Source organism: Xiphophorus couchianus, chromosome 5, assembly GCF_001444195.1.
Source record: "Xiphophorus couchianus chromosome 5, X_couchianus-1.0, whole genome shotgun sequence".
NCBI lineage: Eukaryota > Metazoa > Chordata > Actinopteri > Cyprinodontiformes > Poeciliidae > Xiphophorus > Xiphophorus couchianus.
In genome coordinates, this window is record NC_040232.1 from 1,600,539 (window position 1) to 1,622,447 (window position 21,909).

A 21,909-nucleotide genomic window follows, 5' to 3' on the forward strand; every position below is an offset into this window, starting at 1 on the left:
AACATCAGGTCGACATTTTCACTGAAACTAAAGAAATCAAAACGTTTTATTTCTCTTTGAGCTTCAGTTTCATTAAACTGAAACATCACAGCATAATGAGGTTATGAACATATTAATGTCACGCAGTAATGCTGCATCTGTGAAACATCCAAAAACAACAAGTTCACAATCTGTCCTTCAATATTTGAAGCTTCAGATGCAGAAACACAGAATGGAAATAAAAACAGAAGACAGATTATAGGAATATTAAATTACAGCTGCTGAGACTCAGATTATTTACTCATCTTTGCATTAACAGAAAGACGGACAGGATTTATTTCATTTTGATCTATTTATTTCCAACAGCCTCAGACGTTCTTCGGGTTCTGGAAGAACTCGATGCTTCATCGTTCTCCAGTTTGAATCGTTTCAGCAGCTCCTCAGATTCAGCCGTTTTCTGACCCAGTTTCTGAGTTGCTGATAGTCGTTCGGTTCACCAGGTTTCCAAAAAGCTGGAATGAGGAAAATAAAGTAAACATCATCAACATGTCACTTTAATATCTGACCGCCGGTCAGGAGGGCAAGAAGACATTTATTTGATCATAAATTATTTACAGGAGAATTATTTGCACTTATTCATCAGTGAGGAATAATAATCACGCTGAGCTTTGCTCAGCCTTAAAGTCAATAATCAATTAATGATCTTTAATTGAAAACAATAAGTCATTTTTCTTTTTGAAGTTTTTATTATATTTATATCAGATGAATCAGATTCACGTCATAAACTAAAACATTTATTCACTCGTCTCAAACTGACAGCCAGACGGTGCGGAGAATCTTCCTAGTAACTGAAAACCGCATCACAAACCTTTGACTAGGCCGAGTCCCATCGACCCATTTCCATCCCCTTGGTCCTCGGCGCCAGTCAGTCCGATCCGAACTGGGCCAGGAGTTTCTGCTCCTCTCTCCAGACAATCTGTTTTCAGACCAGAGGAGCCAAAATGCACAACGAGGCAAAACTGCAGCTGGAAAAACTCATAACTCCGTACGCAGCGTCATAAACATCCCGATCTGTAACATAAATGCTGCCAGATTCAAACCAACATTTTCATCTTCGTGAATCATAAAATGTTTCTGATCGGTTTAGCATTTGGTCAGATTTATTCCTGGGTGATTTTTTGTCCCAAATTGGTCTAAAAAAGCAGAACGGAGTTAATTATTATTACAGCACAATTAACTTCTTTATTGATGGTTATTAACTGAAATAATAAAAACTTATAAGACCTGATAATTAGTCAGCAATAGAAGGATTTTGTTTTTTATCGTCACGAATGAGATTACAGCAATATTTGTAAAATTTGAATTTATGGCAGAATCTATGTCTTCTATTTCTAGATTCAGGTATTAATTCACACAACAGCCATGAGGGGGCAGTGGTGTTTGCCAAACGCTGCGACGTTCAGAGATGATCAAGAAGAAGAAAACTGCAGCCGGTGAGTTTCACCTGGACCAGAAGAACCTGAAGGTCCAAACGGAAACCCAGAACCAAACTCACAGGAAGGGAAATGTTGAGAACGACTCGCAGGACGCAGAGAAGTCCGAAACTGAACGGAACCGACCAGGAAATGGTTCCGTCTGAGGTCCAAACGAGCAGAATCTGGTTCGGAATGACAGCATAGAGAAAACAGATCAAATATTCTCTGATTCATGTCTCACCTGGATTGTTCTTTAGAACCTCAACCCGGTCCGGTTCTGCAGAATCTCTGGTATTTCTCGGTCATCTTCAACTCTTGCCTTGCCAGAAATCTTTAACTGAAACCTGGTTAACTTCTGTCTGTTATGAGAAATATTAAAATATAGAATATAGGGTCAGAAATATGATTTAAACCCGGATGAGCTGGAGAACACAGCGGATCATAGGATGGTCTAGCGCCCCCAGCGGCCATTTATTTATTAACAGTCACAATATTGTAAGACCTTATATCAACCAGAAGAGGGCGCCAACCGTCCGCTGATCCGCCCTGATTGCAGGATTTGAACAGGTTCCATGGATCCGGGCTTTAACAGAACCGAGTTCTGGTCAGAACCTTTGAAACTGTGGCTAATTTTAAATACTTTGGATGATTCCTGGACAGTCAGCTCAACTTTACTGAAAGCAGTGGCTGTGTTTCTAAGAACTGTTCTCAGAGACTCTGCCTTTTGAGGAGATCCAGAGATCTTGGGGTTAAACTAGAGGTTGTGTACAAGACAATGTTGTGTTTTAACTTTTCATCTGGTTTGGTCACAAGAACTGCAGAACAACTGACAATCTTTTAAGAAAACTTTCAATGGCAGAGAGCATCCATCCTGTATTCATCAGTTTGAACCGCTGAGCTCATGAAGGCATCATTTATTGACAGTGCAACAATTATTCTTAACCAGACTAAATTATAACATTTATCTTTAGCATGCTAAGTGTTTTACTCGTTGCACAAATTGTTGATATTGTGATTCTATGAATGTGTTTTATTTGATGACTTTAGAGTTGAAGGAAAATTTCCACCATGATAGATTAAATGCTGTATGAGACTCTACCAACAAAACGTCTCAGAATAATATACATGGTAAAAATAAAAAGGTGAATTTGTACAGGTATCTGTTTACCAACCCTGGTTATATCAACCAGATTCGTTATTCTGTGAACCTAATTCATTTGTTTGTTATTGACTTTTGCTCAATTAAGCTTCTTATGTGTACATTGTAAATAGTATTATTATGTTGCTTTTCATGTCTCCTTTTACCTTTTATTCCTCCTATAATTGATGGAGATATATAGATATTATTTATAATGTATAAAGGTATTATTTATACATTATAAACAAGACCTTGCTTATAATTAAGGTCTTGTAATTAGGTCATTTAATTAGCTCTACAACATTCAGAAAATAAAAAATTATGGTCTTTTATTAGAGAACTTATTTTTTACGGTGCCAGTAATGCCAGAATTAATAATAAATAATAAAGACTTGGTGGTATTCTCATTTAGCAATGTGATTTTGTTAGTGGTGTTACCACCCCACGCCACTAGAGGCAGTATCAGACCTGAAAAGATGCCACTAAGCAGCAGATTTAGAAGTTCACAGAAAGCCACAGAATTTAAAAACTGTGAGCTGCACTGAAGTAAATTAAAGAGAGAAGTTCAAAAACATGCTGAGAGTGAAAATCCTTCCTAAAGATGAAAATATATCACAGATTTCAAAAGAAAATAAAAACGGGAGAAATGGATAATATAGGAAATAGCGCCCCCTTCACTTCCGGAGTGCAACGGTCCCATTTCCAAATAAGGTCTGAGACTGACAGCGGTCCGTCCCGCCCTTCCTGTTTGCTGCAGAGAGGTGGACTTGATTCATTCTGTTGTCCGCCATCGTGAGAAATGACTCCCTGATGCTTCGCCCCAAAGAGTAAGAAGCGTCCATCTTGGACCAACACATCTTCCACTGAAGAAGCAGAGCCGTTAGGGTTAGGGTCAGTTCAAGGGTTCAAGGGTTACCTAGAACTGACCTCTACAGTCTCTGGTGCCAAGGTGGTAAAAAGCTCCTTGGTGAACTAAGGACAACATTTGTCCTTGTTTATTAAATTATTATTATTTTTAAGATTCATATGATTGCACTTTGCTTAAGGCTACGTTTAGTGCGCACTGTTACATTATTAGTTGTAACAGTGCGCTTTATCTGAGAAACATTTATTTCACATAGAAAACAACACAGTAAAAATATTCTATAAATGTAATAAAATATTGTTAAATGAATGTTGATGCTGCAACATCAGGTAAATGAAATAGCTATGCTAGGTGCTAGCACGCTAACTCCGCCCAGAAAGATTAGTGAATTTTAGTCAATAAGTGACGTTCAACGATCTGAATATGAACCAAACGTGTTAAACCAGAAGGCAGCGAAGATGAGGAAGAGGAGCTGAGGTTTGATCGTAACTGAAGCTGTTTGCGGTTAGCATCAGGATCAAAACATTTTCTAAAATATTTCAGAATGGTTTGTTACAAAGTTGCTTCACTGCCACTGTAGACATCCGTCTTTATCTTCCAATTGATTTTGTATCAAATTTCTGTCCAATAGGAGCAAAGATCATCATCCGCCTGGCTTTGTTATTAAATTATAATCTGCTTATAAAAGCACAAAGTGAGAGCAAACCGCACCAAACTGAAAAACAAAATCCACTTTAGGCTTTCAGACACCAAGTGAAAGGAGATTCAGATCCTTCAGTCTCATCTCTGTTGGCTCCTCATCAGCTGGAATCGAACCACCGACTGCAGGGGGGATCCTGTATGTTTGTTTCGGTTCCTGTGTGACCATCGAGCCAGCTGCTGTTTTCTGGAGGCTGTCAGGAAAAATGTGGACATTTTGTTTTATGTAAATGAAAATTAAAAATATGAAGCAAGCTGCATTTTTACATCCGGATGTTCAGAAAGGATGGAATAAAGACTTGGTCAGATTAGTGGGTTGTGTTTTTTGACTTTTTCTATCATTTAAAATGTATTTTTGGACATAAAATTCATGGCTGCAGATTTAAAAATCTGCTTAGAGAATGAATCTGAGGACAGAAGCGGTGATAGGATGCTGGAGAAGGCGAGAGAGAGCAGAGCGTCGAAACAGGGACTTCCCTTAGCCTCCATCATCTGCAGGGAGGGAAAACAGGCTCTCACACACACTCTGCCTCCCACATACACACACACGCACTCTGTGCTGAGCGCTAGCAAGAGGCTTCACACACAGCTTCACACGAAACCCAGACAAAGGGAGTGTAACCTGCAACGATGGAGGAAAACATGGATGAATCCCAGAGCCAGAAAGGTAGGAAGGACGAAGCGTTTGTGCTCTCGGTCTCCTCAGGTTGGTTTTGCCGTCGTTCTGCTCATCAGGGATCCTTTGTGTGAGCGGAGGGCGGCAGGAAAATCTGCATGTTTCTGCTTATTCCTGCTTTCCCGCCTCGGTGTTCAGAAACGCTTTTCCTCGTCGTGGTTCTGAGCAGAAACGGGAGATTGCTGTGAATGTTAATGACGCCGTCTGCATGTCGGCTGCTGATCCATTCTGGATCGGAGGAGCTTTTTCCAGCGCGCCTCCATGAATGGATGCATAAATGAGCAGATTGTTTGGGCTGTTCTGGAGGCTGGACAGACAGATGGACGGACAGATGGATGGACGGACGGATGGATGGATGGACGGATGGATGGATGGACGGATGGATGGATGGACGGATGGACGGATGGATGGATGGATGGATGGACGGATGGATGGACGGACGGACGGATGGACGGACGGATGGACGGATGGATGGATGGACGGATGGATGGACGGACGGACGGATGGACGGATGGACGGATGGATGGATGGATGGATGGACGGATGGATGGAGGAGGTGGGAGTGGCTCGGGGGAGCAAAGGGGTAGAAAGAGGGAGGGCTCGGGGCAAAAGCGTGAAATAAAGAGTAAAAATGAGCGGGGGGGTAAATGGGGCAGTGATTGATGCCTCCGTTGGGATTTTCTTTGTTCGCCTCCATTGTTGGCGCTTCACGCCTGTCTGAACGCCTCTTCCTCTCCCCTCCTCACCCTTTCCCTCCATTTTCTCCATCTCTTCCTCGGAGGCCGAGGCTCTGCGTCCTGCTGCCTCCTCCTCCTTTTCTGGCTCTGAATCTTTATTTTCTCCCGATCCTCCATTTTCACATTTTTAAAACATTTAAGTTTGATTTCATATTCCAGATCAATATTAGACCTAAAACATTCATGTTCCTCTTTTTAAAGTCATGAATTGGTTTGAATGGCTGTTGTTGTCGTCAGTGTTGAAAATGGGCGTGTCCCTCATCTTCATCGCTCCTTCATCATTAAACTCCCACATGAATCATCAACAACAGAGACGTTCAGTCGGAACATGAACGTTTCTGCTGATGGATCCGTATTTATCTTTATTATCTCTGTATCTATGGAGACTCGCAGCGGTCGGTCTTCTGGGGTGTGATTGGTCGGTTTCTGAGCTTTTTCTGGAAGGATCCGCTCCAGCCAATCAGAGAGCAGCGTCCACACAAACATCGTTCTTCATCCCAGGACTTTCCAGGTTCCTCCTTCTGCTCATCCTGCCCGCAGGATCCAGCCTGACCTCTGACCTCTTTAGCTCAGGAATAAGGCAGGAAACTGGACTGTCCATCTCTGACGTCATCCCTCATTAGTTATTGCACTTCATACAGCTGGTTAAGGTTAGATATGCATTTATTTTAAAACTGATAATATACGGACACACGTCAGTTTTTATTTGGGAAAAAATAGAATTGGTAACATTTAAAAAAATGAAACTAACAGGAAAAACGTTTTTATGTTATGAACTTTAAGAGTGATTACAATATTAAGAAACTTTAAAATTAATCACAGGCTAAAGCCAAAAAGATTATTATCCTAATCATTAATATAAATTAATTAAAATCAGTTTAATTTTTAAGGTTTTCATGTATTTCTGCTTTGTTTACAGAATCAGGAGAAATAGTTTGTTCATGTTTTCCTAAATGACCATAAAGAACCAACCAAGCTTAGACTAAATAATAAAACTCTTATTTTAACATAATGTTTGTCATTTAAGGCTGCACAGTGGCGCAGTTGGTAGCACTGTTGCCTTGCAGCAAGAAGGTCCTGGGTTCAATTCCCGGCTGGGGTCTTTCTGCACGGAGTCTCCCTGTGCATGCGTGGGTTCTCTCCAGGTACTCCGGCTTCCTCCCACAGTCCAAAAACATGACTGTCAGGTTAATTGGTCTCTTTAAATTCTCCCTAGGTGTGTGTGTATAGTTGTTTGTCCTGTATGTCTCTGTGTTGCCCTGCGACAGACTGGTGACCTTCTGGTGGTGACCACCACCAGAAGGGTGAACAGAAGATGGATGTTTGTCATTTAACAGACATTTTAATCATAACGTCCTAAAAGTGTCGAACCAGCAGCTGGTTGGACTGAGTGACGGCAGAACATCTAGTCAGACTTTAAATCATTATAAATAATAATAATAATAATATATAAACCTTTCAAACATCAGCAACCAGGACGTTTGGTTGCCCAACTATCAGGAGGCGACAACGCGTCACCATGGCAACAGAAACAGCATCTATGTTGAAATCTCTGAGCCTAAACGTGTCACAGCTGCGTGATTTCACTGGTTCTCCACTTGATATGAATATAGAAATATATAAAACTTTATTAGAAATGATATTATTTCAGTTGTTTGGAGGAAGGCAGGGAAAAGGTTTAAAGCACAGAAGGACAGAGAGAAATAAGATAACATCGTGTTTCTGCTTCTTCACCTGCAGAAAGAGAAACGAAGCAGAAAAAACTGCAATAAATAATAAATACATATAAAATAAGAACAGCTGAAATGATGCTGCCTGTTATAAAGTATTTAAATAACTCTGATCATGTTTATAAAATAAGTCTAATTATTTCTGGTTTTGTAATTAGAAGCTAAATCAGACGGAACAAAAAGGTCCAAAGATCCGGAAGGAGAAACGCCGAGTGAGAACCGAACCGTTCAGAAGGTTCTGTTGGACCCCTGTGGGCCCAGCGGGTCAGAACAGGTTCTGAACCAGAACCTCAAAGTTACTCCCAGGAAGTTCTGAACTATTCAGATTTAATCAGAGGAACGAATCAGGAACAGAAACTAGAAGTTACTGGGAAAACACCAGTAAAACCAGCAGCAGACAGGAAGTGTCCTCAGATCTACTTCCTGTTTGATCTTCAGACTGAAGCTAGAAGGTTTGTGAGACTTTGTCTTCCAGTTTGGGTTGGAACCTGTCACACTGGAGAAAAACCAGCAGATTTTATAGTAAAATGTTTTACAGGAACCTGGTGGACACTGGGAACACTGGGAACACTGGGCACTTCATTTATCTGAGAGAATCCAACAGCAGACATGTAACTGATACTGGACTCATATCCATTTCATTATTATGACCACTAATAGAAAGGAGCTTAGAGGAGCAGCGGAGCGGGTCGATACAAATCGACTGAGCCGGGCCGACGGGCCCACAGAGAGATCTACTTCAACACACACACACCCACACACACACACACACACACACACACACACACACACACACACACACACACACACACACACACACATACAGTCGTGTTTTCATTACTTGTGGGGACTTCACATTGATTTCCATTCATTTCTGCAGCCTAACTCTTACCATAATCCTAACCCTTATCCTTAACCTTTACCCTAAACCTAACCATCACATATCTAACCACTAACCCACAAACAACAATTTCCCTCATAGGGACCAAGAAAATGTCCCCACAAGGAGCAATGGTCCCCAAAACCCCACAATGTAGACAGAAGCAGGTTCCCATAAGGATGTAAAAACCTGTACACACACACACACACACACACACACACACACACACACTGCCGACCCTCAGCCTCCCGGTTCTGGCAGCGATTCTCCTCTGTTTGATGGAGTCGCTCCAAGCTCAGTCTGAGGATGACATCATCATCATCATCATCATCATCATCGCCGCGGCGTCTCGCTGCGCTGCCTCTCTGAAGGAGGGAGTGGTCCATGTTCTCCGTCTAGCTTTAAACCTGCAGCTTTCTGCTGCATCATCCCATCAGAACCGGACAGACGGGTCCATCTGGCCCGGATCTCAGGACTGAACCAAACAAGCTGCATGTTGGACGGGTTCGTTTCCTGTCGTTTATGAGCCGAAAATATGCAGCTGAGAAGCTTGATGGCAGAAATATTCCTGGGCTGTAGTCAGAGCAGGAATATTACACAATAATATTTATCATGTTTTAAAGGAAAAGAGCATAAAAATATCAGAATTTAGATATTTTGAAATATAAATTAAGCATAAAATAAATATTATAAAATAAATATTATTTAATTTTTTAGCTTATGAGGTGTAATATTTCAGGTGTTTTTAACTGAAGGATATTTTAGTAAAACTGATTAATTAATTCAGATGAAAAGGAAACAAACTCTTAAGCTTGTAGGTTTTTGAATAAATGAAATATTCTCAGTTTTGCAATAAAACAGAAATGTATTTTATTTCATTTATTGAGTTTTATATTCATGAATCAGAAAAAAGCAGCATCATTAATGGGATTTCCAGCAACCTGCCATAAAACCAAAGTTACAGTCCCATCCAGCAAGCCGCTTGGTGGTCGGTGGAGCAGAGCGCTGAAAATCTTCCTCTCATCATTGAACTTTGACCTCCAGATGATGCCTGGCTGTTCTCATTACGCTCCGTCATAAAACTCAACGCTCATAACTTTCTGCTGCCACACAGGTTGAAGAGTTACAGCAAAAATCTGGTCAAAACAACAGAATTACAGTCAAAAATAAATTCATGTTAATGTTTGCATGGCGTTATTTACTGATGAAAAGATTCGCAGAAGAACCAGAAACAGCTGACTGGTAACCAGGTATGAGGTTATTTAATAAATCAATTCTTGATTTGAATTTTTTCCATATTTACTCAGATTATCTCGTATTAAAATCTGTTTGAGGATTAAAATAAACACTGGAATCTGTCAGGAGCTAAAACTTCTTCACAGCTGTTGAAGCTGGAAACTGGTCCCACTGGGTTCCTCTGATTGTTCTGGTTCTGGTTCTGGTTCGGAGGAAGCAGATTAATCCCAGATCATCAAATGTTAGGGTTTCTCATTAGCTGGGGTTGATTTCAGCATCATTTCAAAATTATTTTAAATGCACAGAGAACCAGATGAAACAGTAAAACTGATTGAAGCAGAACGTAAAAACGTTTTACCACGACGGCAAAAATCATCAGATTACAAAAAAATCTAATCAAAATATTAGAGGAATAAAAACACAAAAATTTCAGAAGAAAGTTGTTTCCGTGTAAGCAGCTCAGTGTTGCTGCTGATGATAAGATGTATTAAAACATAAAGTTTTATTTTCTTATGAACCAAAGAGTGGCTTCACAAGACGCTCAACATTTCTAACGTTAATTTGTATTTGAAATAGAGAAACTCATAAAATCACTATTTTATTTCCCTAATGTGCCATCCTAGACTGGTAAAATTATGACTTTATTCTTGTAATATTTTGACTTTATTGTCATGTTTTATTCTGAAAAGCCGTCTCTGTAACAACCAACAGGGGGCGCCCAAGTGTGTGCAGTGACTTTTTGTTCCAACGATGAGATCCCAAAAATGCTTGGTTATTAAATCAAAATTAATTTTCTATTTAAAGATTTTATTAGTCTGTGAAAATGTCCCAAAAGAAAATAAATATGAAGAAATCAGTTTTTCTCTGACTGTTTAAAGTCAGAGTTGGTTGCTGTAGTTCATTTTGTTTTCATGCAGCTTCTTCCCAATCTGCTGCATTCTAGATTTACAGTGGAGGGCCGAAAAACTCATTCAGAGGGCCATAAACGGCCCCCGCGCCTCACTTTGAACAGTTCTGCTGAGCCGTGGAGGAACCAGTGGAAGTTTCTCTGCTGGTCTGACTGGAAACCATTTCTGACACCTTCAGGTCAACGACCAAAACCTGCTGCTGGGAACGAACCGGGTTCTGAACCACGACCTCAAACGGATCAGAACCAGAAATCAGAAATGAAACATTTCATATCAGAAATGACACAGAAAGTGAACTAAAAAATGATGCTAACAACGCTGTAATAATCTGATAGAAATGATTTAGGTTATTAACATGTTATTAAGGATCAACAGGAAAACATGCAAAAAACAAAAAATATTTACATTAACACATCATCTGCAAAGCTGAATATTTTTCCTCATTATTGCATCTGGGTCAGAACAACGTTATCAAACTCCTCCTGAATTTGAAATGCAGAAACTTTATTAAGAGGTAACTGGGTTCTAACGGTACCAGAACCAAAATGGGTCATGGAAACATTACATGACAACAATTACAGTCAATAGTTTAACATAAAACACTGAAAAAAATAGTTAAGAAACAACAAAAAAATATTTTATTTGGAAGAAACTGATTTAATTAGACAGTTTTACTGGTTTCACTGGTTTCACTGGCATCATAACAGAACCTCTTCACTGTTTGGAAATTATTTCCTTTATTCTTTATTTTTAGTTGGATTAAAACTCAGTGATGAAGTTTAATTGAACGGTTTTTGCTCAGATGGATTCTGAACATCCAGAGCAGAACCTTTTTCAGAACTGGTACCCCTGGTGACTCTGAGCCCACCTGAGGGCCCCTGAGGGCCCCGGCCCCCACAGCGGCCCCCAGCAGAGCTGCATCCCGCCGCGGCGGCTCCGCCTTGAGCCAGAGCTGCAGCCTGGCCCAGTTTCCACCGGGTCATTGGGTCTTTGCAGCGCTGCGTCCAAACATGGATGCATGACGAGGATTAGAACATGGCTGCACCTCACACACACACACACACACACACACCCCTACACACACACAGATCAGAGGCACATACATGCTCAAATACACAGAAACATGTTTATCTGCAGAACATGAACAAGCAGCACAGCCTCCCTCCCCCACCACACACACACACACACACACACACACACTCTCTCCCAGTCTCCTCCTCTCTCTCTCGTCCATCTGCCTCTGTGACTCATGAATGTGAACATGGAGACAGATTTAGCATTTAGCTCTTTATTAAATGGACTCAGTTCCTTCCTGCTGGGCCCGACGGCCATTTTTGTTCCTCCGTTACCGCCTCGGTTTGGGGAGGGGAGGGGGAGCAGGAGGCAGGTGGGGAGGGAGCCGTGAAAATGGAGGACGAGCATCATGAGGCTGGGAGCCGAGCTGCCCTGTTGCCATGACAACGCTACAGGCAAAGTGGGTCAGCGGGCTGCTGCCACGCCCCTGTTGGCATGGTAACAAGACGGTCAATTAAACCCGAGCAGCACAATGACACACACACACGCCGCGCTCATGTGTGTGTGAACTTGTGAATTGAAATCATGAGTCTTTTGTGATGCAACCTGTGGGCGGGGCTTAGACTCCTACTGACACAGCTGAGACGTGATTGGCTGAGCGTCCCGTCAGTCAGGAGCAGCAGGCCTAAACGTCCCGCCCTCACGGAGACAGACCGGCTCCAGACAGGAGCAGACCAACACAGAAACTTGACTTTCCTTTCAGTTGGTGATGATAAACGGTGATGATCCATGGTTTCATCTCTCACCACCAAAAGCAGAAATGGCTCCTGACCTTCAGCCAAAGACTAAACAGAAATCCTCCAACACTAAAATCTGACGCCTCCATCTTGTTTCCATCTGGTGAAGAAGGAAGTTGCTCTCAGTGTCTTCAGAGGTTTTTGTGTGGTTTCTTTCAGTGGTTCTTGGTGCAGCGCCCCCACAGGCCAAGAGGGGAACAGGTTGGTTTGACTCACAACCACAGCAGCTGGACATGTTAAATGTTTTGGTACCAATAGAACCAGGTCTACTGGACCATCAGGAGGAAAACATCCAGAAAGAGAGCATTATCTGCTTCATGCAGACTCTCTGTCTGCACCGCTGAAGGTTCACTCACCTCGGCATGCTGCGCCTCATTTCTGTCTAGTTCTACTGAGAGAATGGGACTTCCATCCTCAGATGGTCGGTAAATCTACAGAGACTGAAACGGTTTTTATTTGGGTTCATCACAAAATCCATGAGACAGAAATCAGTTCAGTTCAGTGATCCAGTTCTGAAGAATCAGCCTGGTTCTGTTTGTTACGGCCCAGTTAAACTTCCAGTTCATTCAACTGATTTCCTGATGACTTTTACATAAACTGGAACATTTACACAGTGGGCAACGGCCCAGGGTGGCGTCTTGTGTGGGGCAGCAACTCAGACTGGAGTAAAAATTCTCGATAGAAGTGTTTTAGTTCTCTGGACCCAGTCTGCTGGTTCTGATCGGGTTCTGATCCAGTCTGATGAACTGATAAGGGTGACAATGATGAAGGTGATGATGAGAGTAATGATGATGCTGATGAAGCCGTTGTGTCTCCAGGCTGTAAGGAGTGCTGCGAGCGATGCGTGGGCAGTCTGCCCTGGGCGTCGCTCATCGCCACCATCTTGCTCTACATGGGCGTGGCCTTGTTTTGTGGGTGTGGCCACGAGGCTCTGAGCGGCACCGTCACCATCCTGCAGAACTACTTCGAGGTGATCCGAGCTCCCGGAGACGTGCTGGACGTCTTCACCATGTGAGTCTGGACCTCGGCTACGTTTTTACCCAGAATTCAACTTCCTGTCCGCCTGGCGCTGACAACAGTTCCTCCAGTTTGCTCTGATTGATGAGATACTGAATAAAAAGAGTTTTAACTTTTTTCACAGAATTCTAAAATTAACGCAAATCTCAAAATTCTGAATTCAAAGTCGGAATTCTGGGATTGAAGTTCCAATTCAAAGATTAAAGTTCAAATTTTCAGATAAAATTTTGAGATTAAAGATGTTTGTTTTTCTCTTGGTGAATTTTCTTTACCTGCTCAGGTGTTCAGTTCATAAAATCCTTTAAAGCTTAAATGCGCTCAAAGTGTGAAATGAAAGCTGATGTTGGACTTTAAGGGCGTGGCAGCTTCGTTTTTACTGTAAATATCTGCAGCTGGTGTTAATCATCACCTGACCAGACGCCTCCCAACATGTCCGCCGTCGTCCGGGCAGCAGTGACTCAGATAAACAGCGGCGTGTCGCTCTCTCCTCAGCATCGACATCCTGAAGTACATCATCTACGGCCTCGCCGCCGGCTTCTTCGTGTTTGGAGTGCTGCTGCTGGTGGAGGGCTTCTTCACCACGGGCGCCATCAGGGATCTCTACGGAGAGTTCAAGATCACCGCCTGCGGACGCTGCCTGACTGCTTTCGTAAGGAAACCCGGCACTTCGTGATGTTTCAGAGAAATAAAACAGAAAAAAACCCAAAAAACTGAGAAATCTGACATGAACCTTTCAGGAGGTTCCACTTTGCTTTAAATTAAAGTTTAATTTACTAAAATAAATGATTCTGGAAGTTTAATTTTATGCACTGAGCTTTTATAAGAAATATTTCCATATTTGTTAAAACTGTCAACATGTGGTAACAGTTTGTTATGAGACAGATAATCTGTGAAAACATCGATCATCTCCACCTCTTCCCTGAGCTGCACCAAAAACAACCAATCAGAGCCAGGAGGAGGGGCTTATTGCTGTCAATCAGACTCGTGTGCTCACTGCTGAATGTGCTAAATGTGGAGAAACAACTCACTGTTACAGGGAAGCCGTTTATCCGCTGTAAACATTGGCTATGCTAACTAGCCTTAGCATTCATGGCAGCTGGAGCATAGCAGAAAACAGAGGAATGAGCAGCGCCATAAGAAATCATGATTGACAGCGCTGAAAGCTGCCTCCTGGCTTTGATTGGTTGTTTCTAGTTAGCACTGGGAGAAGGCAGAGCAACTTATTTTTTTCATAGATTATCTCATAACAAACTGTCATGAAATGCTGAAAATGTAAAAAAATATATATTTTATAAAAGCTACATGCTGTTAATGTCTGTGCTTTAGGTTAAAGTAATTAAAGATTTACAACACGTTTAAAAGCTGCACCAGCTAAAATCCCGGCTGAAGTCTGGCTGTCTGTTCCCGCGGTGAAGATGCTCCGTCTGGTTTCTTCTGTCTCTCTGACTCGACTGCTTCTGTCTGGCAGCTCATGGTTCTGGCCTACCTGTTCTTCCTGGTGTGGCTCGGCGTCACGGCGTTCACCAGCCTCCCGGTCTTCATGTACTACAACGTCTGGTCCATGTGTAAGAACGCCACCTCCGTGGAGGGAGCCAACCTCTGCCTGGACCTGCGCCAGTTTGGTGAGTAGAACCAGAACCGCCAACCCAGAGCTACACTTACCTCTGTCTCTACCTCCACCTCTACCTGGAACTACCTGGAATTACTTGGAACTACCTGGAACTAGAGCTCCTTATCCAGCCCAGAAAACCCAAAGCGCTTCACGCTACATCCAGTCACTTATGATTGTTGTGTTTTACTTTGAATATTTAAAATATTGGCCACTTCCACTCAGACATTTTCTTTACTAAATTCATTTTTTGGGTCTTTAAAGCTGCAGTTTGTAATTTATCATAAATATTTTTTACATATTTGTTGAAACTTCACCATGCTGAAACACTTTGTTATGAAACAGTCGCGCTCTCTCAGTGCTAACTGCAAACAGCCCATCAGAGTCTGGAGGCGGGACTTAGCGCTGTCAATCACAAACTCATGTGGTGATACTCTCTGCTGTGCTGCAGCTAGAATAGCATGCTGTGAATGCTAAGGCTAGTTTAGCATAGGCACAGTTGATGGTGGATAAACAGCTTTCCTATTCCTCACTATTAGCACATTTAGCAGCGAGTACATAAGGTGATTTTCAGCACTAAGCCCCTCCTCCGGGCTCTGATTGGCTGTTTTTGATGCATTTCTTCAGACAGCAGCAGCAGCTCAAGAGGTCGATGTTTTCATAGCAAACTGTCAGAGTGTGTGTGTATGTATCTGTGTGTGGGTGTGTGTATGTGTGTGTATCGGCGTGTGTGTGTGTGTATCTGGGTGTGTATGTCTAGATTTGGGTTAGAGGAACAGAACGTCAATTTAAAAAACTATTGAAAACTGATCAGTGATATGTTGATCCATCCATTGATCAGTAGACAGAAGTACTGACTCCTGGTTCTGGTTCTGGTATCTCCAGCCCAGTTGCGGTGGTCCGGCTTTGTTTCATATGATGTAATCTCTGCTCCGTCCTCCATGTTGTTCTGCTGCTCGTCCACAATAAGCAGCAACTCTAGTAATGCTGCCACCTGCTGCTCAACATTCGCAACTGCAGACAGAAACACTGTTCCCATGATGAGACCAGTCTGTGACTGACAGGAAGAGCCGGGTCGTACCGGGCCCCTCCCGTACCGGGCCCCCAGTAGCTGCTCCAGGTCGTGTGAGGATTATTGTTGGTGATGTTTTTGGTATTTTGCTTTCAGGAGCAGTGACCATCTCGGAGGAGAGGAAGGTGTGCATGGGCTCTGAGAAGTTCCTGAACATGTGCGACTCCAACGAGGTGAGCAGCACCGAACCGGACCGGACCGGACCAGACCGAACCGGACGTGAGACGCTGTGGATCCGATCTGACTCTGGTTTTCTGTTACAGCTGGACCTGACCTTCCATCTGTTCGTGTGTGCGCTGGCGGGAGCCGGAGCCGCCGTCATCGCCATGGTGAGAACAAACATACTCTGATCTGATTGGCTGAGAAACCCAACTGGGTTCTGCAGATCCAAAGTTACTATCGGCCATTTGCTTCGAAACTCATTGGATCCAAACTCTGAGGCTGTGAACGTAGTTTCTATGAGCTGGAGCTGCAGCGGTGTAGTTGGTAGCATGGAAGGTTTGGCTGTTTGCTCAGGTCGTTCTGCATGTTCTGGTCGTCTGTCATCAGGTTCTCTGTGTTTCCCTGTGATGGACTGGAGACCCGGTCCATGTTGGACGCCTACCTGCCATTCAATGGCTGCTAGAGGAACATACCAGCCCACGCCCTGCAGGACCAGTACAAACCAGTACAGATGGAGAGACTTATGGCCACTCTGGCGCACCGGCCGTCCCGGAGCACCATGCCGTTTCTGGTTTTACCTCCCAGCAGCGTCTATATTCAACAGGATGTGGGTCCAGATACAGTCTGGTGAAATAAACTTCCTCCATGCGGTGGCTGGACGGGCAGAGAAGCTTCGTCTGGACTCACGGTGGAGAGTTAAGGCAGTGCAGATCCAGAACTCAGTGGAGGAAACAAGAAGCTGTTTGGGCCTGGAGAAACCCGTGTTCCCCCAGGATGAGCTCAATGAAACGTGTCTGGGTTTCTGTTCGATATGTGGAAGACAATTTTCCGTTGGAGCTTCTGCATTTTCACCAAAGATTCACGAACTTTCTTGTTTTCCTTTTATTTTCCCTCCTGATGATCCGGTAGACCCGGTTCTACTGGAACCAGAACTCCATCATCTGCTCCACCTCCAGCTGTTGTGGTTCTGAGTCAAACCAACCTGTTCCCCTCCTGGCCTGTGGGGGCGCTGCACCAAGAACCACGGAAGGAAACCACACAAAAACCTCTGAAGACACTGAGAGCAACTTCCTTCTTCACCAGATGGAAACAAGATGGAGGCGTCAGATTTTAGTGTTGGAGGATTTCTGTTTAGTCTTTGGCTGAAGACCAGGAGCCATTTCTGCTGCAACGCTAGGCTAGCATGTTAGCTTTGGTTGTATTTACCCAGAATGCCCTGCGCTGTAGTCCATTTCCTGCTTTTATAGTGGTCTCTGGTCTGCTTGGCGTTCACATTCAAACCGAACCCAGACCTGGAGGACCAGAGGTCAGAGGTCGATTATAGTTCAAACTTCACCAACTGAACCGGACTTTGACTAGTCAGATGGACTGGAGTCGGGTCAAAGCGGACTGAACAGAGCTGGTGGGAATGATTCGTTAATCTGGATGTCTCTGTGTCCGTCCCTCAGGTCCACTTCCTGATGGCGCTGGCCGCTAACTGGGGCTACCTGAAGGACGCCAGCCGGATGCAGAAGTACGAAGACATAAAGTCGAAGGAGGAGCAGGAGCTGCATGACATCCACTCCACGCGCTCCAAAGAACGCCTCAATGCCTACACATAAACCCAGAGCCACCGGAAACAACACACACTTACCTGTCAGACACACACACACACTCACACACACACACACACACACAGCGGCTGATACAAGCCTGAGGACAGCATAAATCCATCAGACAGGAGAAAAACACAGAAAGAAAAGATGAGAACTCCGACACCGTCATCATCCTCATGTCTGCAGATCATTGGCTCCGGTGCTTCTGTTTGTCCTGAGCAGAACCTTTAACCTTTGACCTTGAACGAATAAAATCAGCCGAACCTTCTAAAGGTCCCAACGTATAGCGGCCTGAACGGCAGAACACATTCTTACAGCACAAGATTTACAGAAACCAGCAAAACAAACCAGAACCTGCGACCCAAAGAGCCGGAGCGCAAAGTTTGTGCTGAAGCCGAGGATCCCGGCAGACACGGGGATGAGTCTGGTGTCTACGAGCTCCTCAGTAAATACAAGCCCCCTTCCTTTAACCTGCAGCACCCACACACACACACACACACACACACACACACACACACACAGACATGTAGATGTGACTGAATGGTCGGTGTTGTGCAGGCAGTGTCGTTCGGTGGTGTCATGCCGTGTCGTGTCCTCTCACCACACTATGATGGCGGTGTTGCAGAGAAAAAGGTCCCTCAGTAAATTTGTGCCTCCTGGGTGCAAATGGGTTGCTTTGCCAACTTCCCCTCCCCAACCCGTTGCCCCCACCGTCCGGTTCCCCTGAAGTCCAGCTTCACTGGTTGCTCCTTAAATTCTTGAACCTTCTAATCGAAAACCAGCAAAATGACGACGACAAAGATCCAGATCCAAAATTGTTGCTTCATTTAGTGAAACCATTGAGCAAACGGCAAATAAAAGGATTTTAAAAACCTCCACTGAAGCTGGCGCCCCTCCCCGCCCCGTTTCCCCTGTTGTCTTTAGAGACAGCACATCTTAGCAGCACAAAGTCTTTTTGTCCTGTTCTCATCCGTCTGTTTTCCTCATGATTTTATCACTTTTGGGGGATTTTTGATTATTTATGTGTAATTTTAGCACTGAGGGTATTTAAGTGGGAGGTCAGGGGTCAGCTGGGAATAGGGTTTATGTCACATGTTCATGTAATGAGTCTGTATTTCAGTGGTTCTGCACACACACACACACGCCCACACACACACACACTCTGCTTCTTTCTGTTGTCACGGTTTCTTCTGTTCTCAACCAGCCCGAATGTGACCAAATGTCCTCAGTAAGTTAGAAAACCACCGATACGAACAGTAAGCACATCAGCTGGAGACGATCCGAGGCCCAACCGGCAGTTTCTGCAGGATCCCAGAACATCCAGGGGGCGCTGCGGGGCGATGAAACAGTGAATAAGCTGCGTGTTCAGGAATGATTTGCTCTACTGCGGCTTTTTGTGGTTTTACAACTTCTTTGGTGTCTTACATAATCTCCTCAGGTGCTTCAGAGCTGGAGAGCTGTAATCTGGATGATGTGGGACCAGCCGGCTGCTTCGCGAAGCTTCACATAGAATCAGATGTTTGAGATTTTGACTTTTAAATCAACTTCTCGCATTAAATTTGTCCAGAGAGCCGCTCAGTCTCTGTGAGATGCAGCGTTTTCAGCTCCTCAGACTAGATAGAAGAATTTGGTTTTGTGTTTTTGAGGCTGTTTCGGGTTCGTTTGCGTCGGGACGGTGATGAGTCTCTGTCTGCCAGTAGAGATGAGCCAGATTGGTTTCTGATTGGGCAAATGTGCGACGAAACGAGCTGCAAGCACTTAAACGACTCCAAAACAAAATAAGAAATGAAACAGAAAAACTCTGCACACACAGGAAACAGAAGCAAAAGGTCAAATGTTATAATTAGCAAAAACAGCAAGTATAAAACCCTAAAACTTGCTCTACTAAACGCTGGTCCTCCAGGCCACCAGGGGGAGTCTGAACATGATGTAAATCTGCTGTTCTGCAGTATTATAAATACATACAGGACAACACAGCTTTTCTTTACTCCTGCAACTTTCCGCTGTACATCTGGTGTCTGGTTGCAGATGATCTGGTGGCCGGCTCCCTCTGGTGGCATGGAGGACTAACATTTAGTGAAACAAGTTCACAGCGTTTGTACTTCCTGCTGTTTTTGATCGTCCCGGTATTTTCCCGGTTTGGTTCTTGTTCCTGAAGTTGCTGCATTTTGTTTTTTACTGTTTCGATGTTTGAATCTCTCGTCTGCACCTCGTTTCGAAGCTTGCTGCGAGTTTGCATGCGGCCTTTGCATTTTCATTTTGTCTTCAGAAAGAGGAAGGTGACGACGTCAGTTTGATTTGGTCAGACACACACACACACACACCTACACACACACACCACCGTCACTCTGAGCCATAGTTCTCTTTTACTTTTCACTGATGACATCTCACTATTTTATGATCAACTTTGAAACTTTTTAAATGTGAAGCTATTTAATTAGAAAGATGTGATTTTCTTATTGTTTCTGTGCGTTTCGGTGCGAAGCGCCGCTCCTGCATCAACTCTGTACAAAGATAAACGTTTATGTGAGACGGTGGAGGCCGGCGGCCGGGAGGTCCACTTCCTGTCGGCCCAGAGTCTGGAGGAGGCGGCCCAGTCCCAATGTCCTGGGCCTCCGCTCTGCAGAAAGCTGCGCTCACACAGAACCGGGCCTGGCTCGGTCCGGTCCGGCTCAACCATCTCAGGATCACACAGACCAAAAAACAAATAAAAAGCTTTCAGAGCAAATTTGATGTCCATCATTCTGATCCAGGGATCGTCGGCGACCCGGCTGGGCCGAGCCGGCGCCGGGCTCCGTGTTTGGGTCGGAACCGGAACCGGTGGTGTGGACGCAGCCGGAGTCGGACTCCTGCAGACTCGGCCCAGTCCAGGTGAACCTCGGTTGCAGCAGTCAGTATTTTTAAGGGTCTAGTTTTACAGTAACAGTATTTTATCATTTCATTGCCTGACAATGGATGTCAGATGGTCGATGTTTTTAACCTCAGATTAAAGAAAAAATAGTTTTTGTGCACTTATTGACCATTGTGAGCTCTCTCTCTTTCTCTCTCTCTCTTTCTCTCTCTCTCTTTCTCTCTCTCTCTCTTTCTCTCTCTCTCTCTTTCTCTCTCTCTCTCTTTCTCTCTCTCTCTCTTTCTCTCTTTCTCTCTCTCTCTGTTTCTCTCTCTCCCCGCTCCCTCTCTCTCCCCGCACCCTCTCTCTCCCCCCTCCCTCTCTCGCCCCGCTCCCTCTCTCGCCCCTCTCCCTCTCTCTCTCGATGTGTAAGTGCATTGCGCCCCCCGCGCCGGGGCCTGTGTATAGTCTTGCATTGGTTATAACCTGAAGAATTAATGATGAAACCGAATGAATTCATAATGAAGATAATCTTATTCTACATAAAAAAGACAGTGAATCTAGTTGTTGTTTGTGGCATGGTTATGCATTCAATGGTCATCATTTTAAAGATTAAAATGAACGAAAAAAAGTTTCTTTTCCACTGGCGCTGTTCTGCTGTTTCCTGTTTTCTTTCCACTGCTCAGTGTGCAGTATTGCTGTTCCTGTTGCTTATGGTGTTGCTAAGCTCGCTTGCTTGCTCAGTTGTTTACCACCAGAGCAATATACGGTAGCAGTTTGACTCAGCCGAGACGTGAACCAGAAACCCTTCCCTCCAACATCCAACTGCATGAAACTTTGATTGCAAGTCTTAAGTGATATGATTATGGTGTTCTGTATCGTTTCTCCTAATAAAGCGGATTTGCAGATGTGGTGTGATGTATTGCTCTGGCCATCCGTCATCGTGCTTCCTCCCTGCTCACATCCTCCTCCTCCTCTTCCTCAGCCTGCAGGCTGCGCTCACGCCCAGCTGAGACCCGCCTCAGATCGGCTACGTTTTCATTGCAACGGCTGCAAATCTGGCGCCGTGTGTACAGTTACACTGTAAAAAATTAACAGTAAAAACTTGTTTTATTTAGCCTGGCATAGTGAAAATGTGAATGTTCGTTTTTTCAGCACTTATAAATTCCAAACTAAATATTTAATTTTCACTCTACATATTTTATTCTGACTTAAATATTTAGCTTGCTAACGATTGAGTTAGCAACAAGCCCCGCCTACTTTGAAGTGGCTACTTACACAGTGCCGGCCATTTTACATAAGAGCAGTGGATTCAACACATTAGAATAGCAAACAGTTTTTTATGAAGTGTGACGCTGTCAGAGTCCAAAAAACCAAAAACAAGCCATCACTTGTTGCCACCACTTCCTGTCCTCTTCTTTGGTGTTTCTGCCAGTAGTAACATCTGGGATGTGGGCCATGTGACGCCTGTGACATGAAAAAAGTGTTTT

At 43.9% G+C, this 21,909-nt stretch overlaps 1 protein-coding gene and 1 long non-coding RNA gene across 4 annotated transcripts; one reads left to right on the forward strand and one right to left on the reverse strand.

The window, feature by feature from the left end:
• Positions 1–15: 15 nt before the first annotated feature.
• On the reverse strand, positions 16–3,123 carry LOC114144310 (uncharacterized). 3 transcript variants are annotated; one of them, XR_003595460.1, is made up of 3 exons: positions 1,696–3,123; positions 848–1,614; positions 16–491 (listed from the first exon to the last, which is right to left on the reverse strand). It is a non-coding gene; the product is annotated as an uncharacterized LOC114144310 (long non-coding RNA). The 3 variants fall into 3 exon arrangements; XR_003595461.1 differs by having other exon boundaries at positions 848–1,050; positions 1,484–3,123; XR_003595459.1 differs by having other exon boundaries at positions 848–3,123.
• A 1,497-nt stretch (positions 3,124–4,620) lies between these two features.
• Positions 4,621–20,600, forward strand: LOC114144303 (neuronal membrane glycoprotein M6-a-like). The gene is made up of 7 exons (XM_028016981.1): positions 4,621–4,823; positions 12,953–13,145; positions 13,644–13,800; positions 14,620–14,773; positions 15,929–16,005; positions 16,096–16,161; positions 17,443–20,600. Exons 1-7 carry the CDS (start codon positions 4,787–4,789, stop codon positions 17,593–17,595), a joined length of 837 nt encoding a protein of 278 aa, XP_027872782.1. The 5' UTR covers positions 4,621–4,786; the 3' UTR covers positions 17,596–20,600.
• Positions 20,601–21,909: the final 1,309 nt, after the last annotated feature.

What these genes read in the sequence shown, in the direction of transcription:
- LOC114144303 (XM_028016981.1), top strand. Translation starts at nt 4,787, where the DNA reads ATGGAGGAAAACATGGATGAATCCCAGAGCCAGAAAG. An exon ending in GTGCTGGACGTCTTCACCAT is followed by an intron (nt 13,146 to 13,643) that starts GTGAGTCTGGAC and finishes CTCTCTCCTCAG; the next exon opens with CATCGACATCCTGAAGTACA. An exon ending in GACGCTGCCTGACTGCTTTC is followed by an intron (nt 13,801 to 14,619) that starts GTAAGGAAACCC and finishes TCTGTCTGGCAG; the next exon opens with CTCATGGTTCTGGCCTACCT.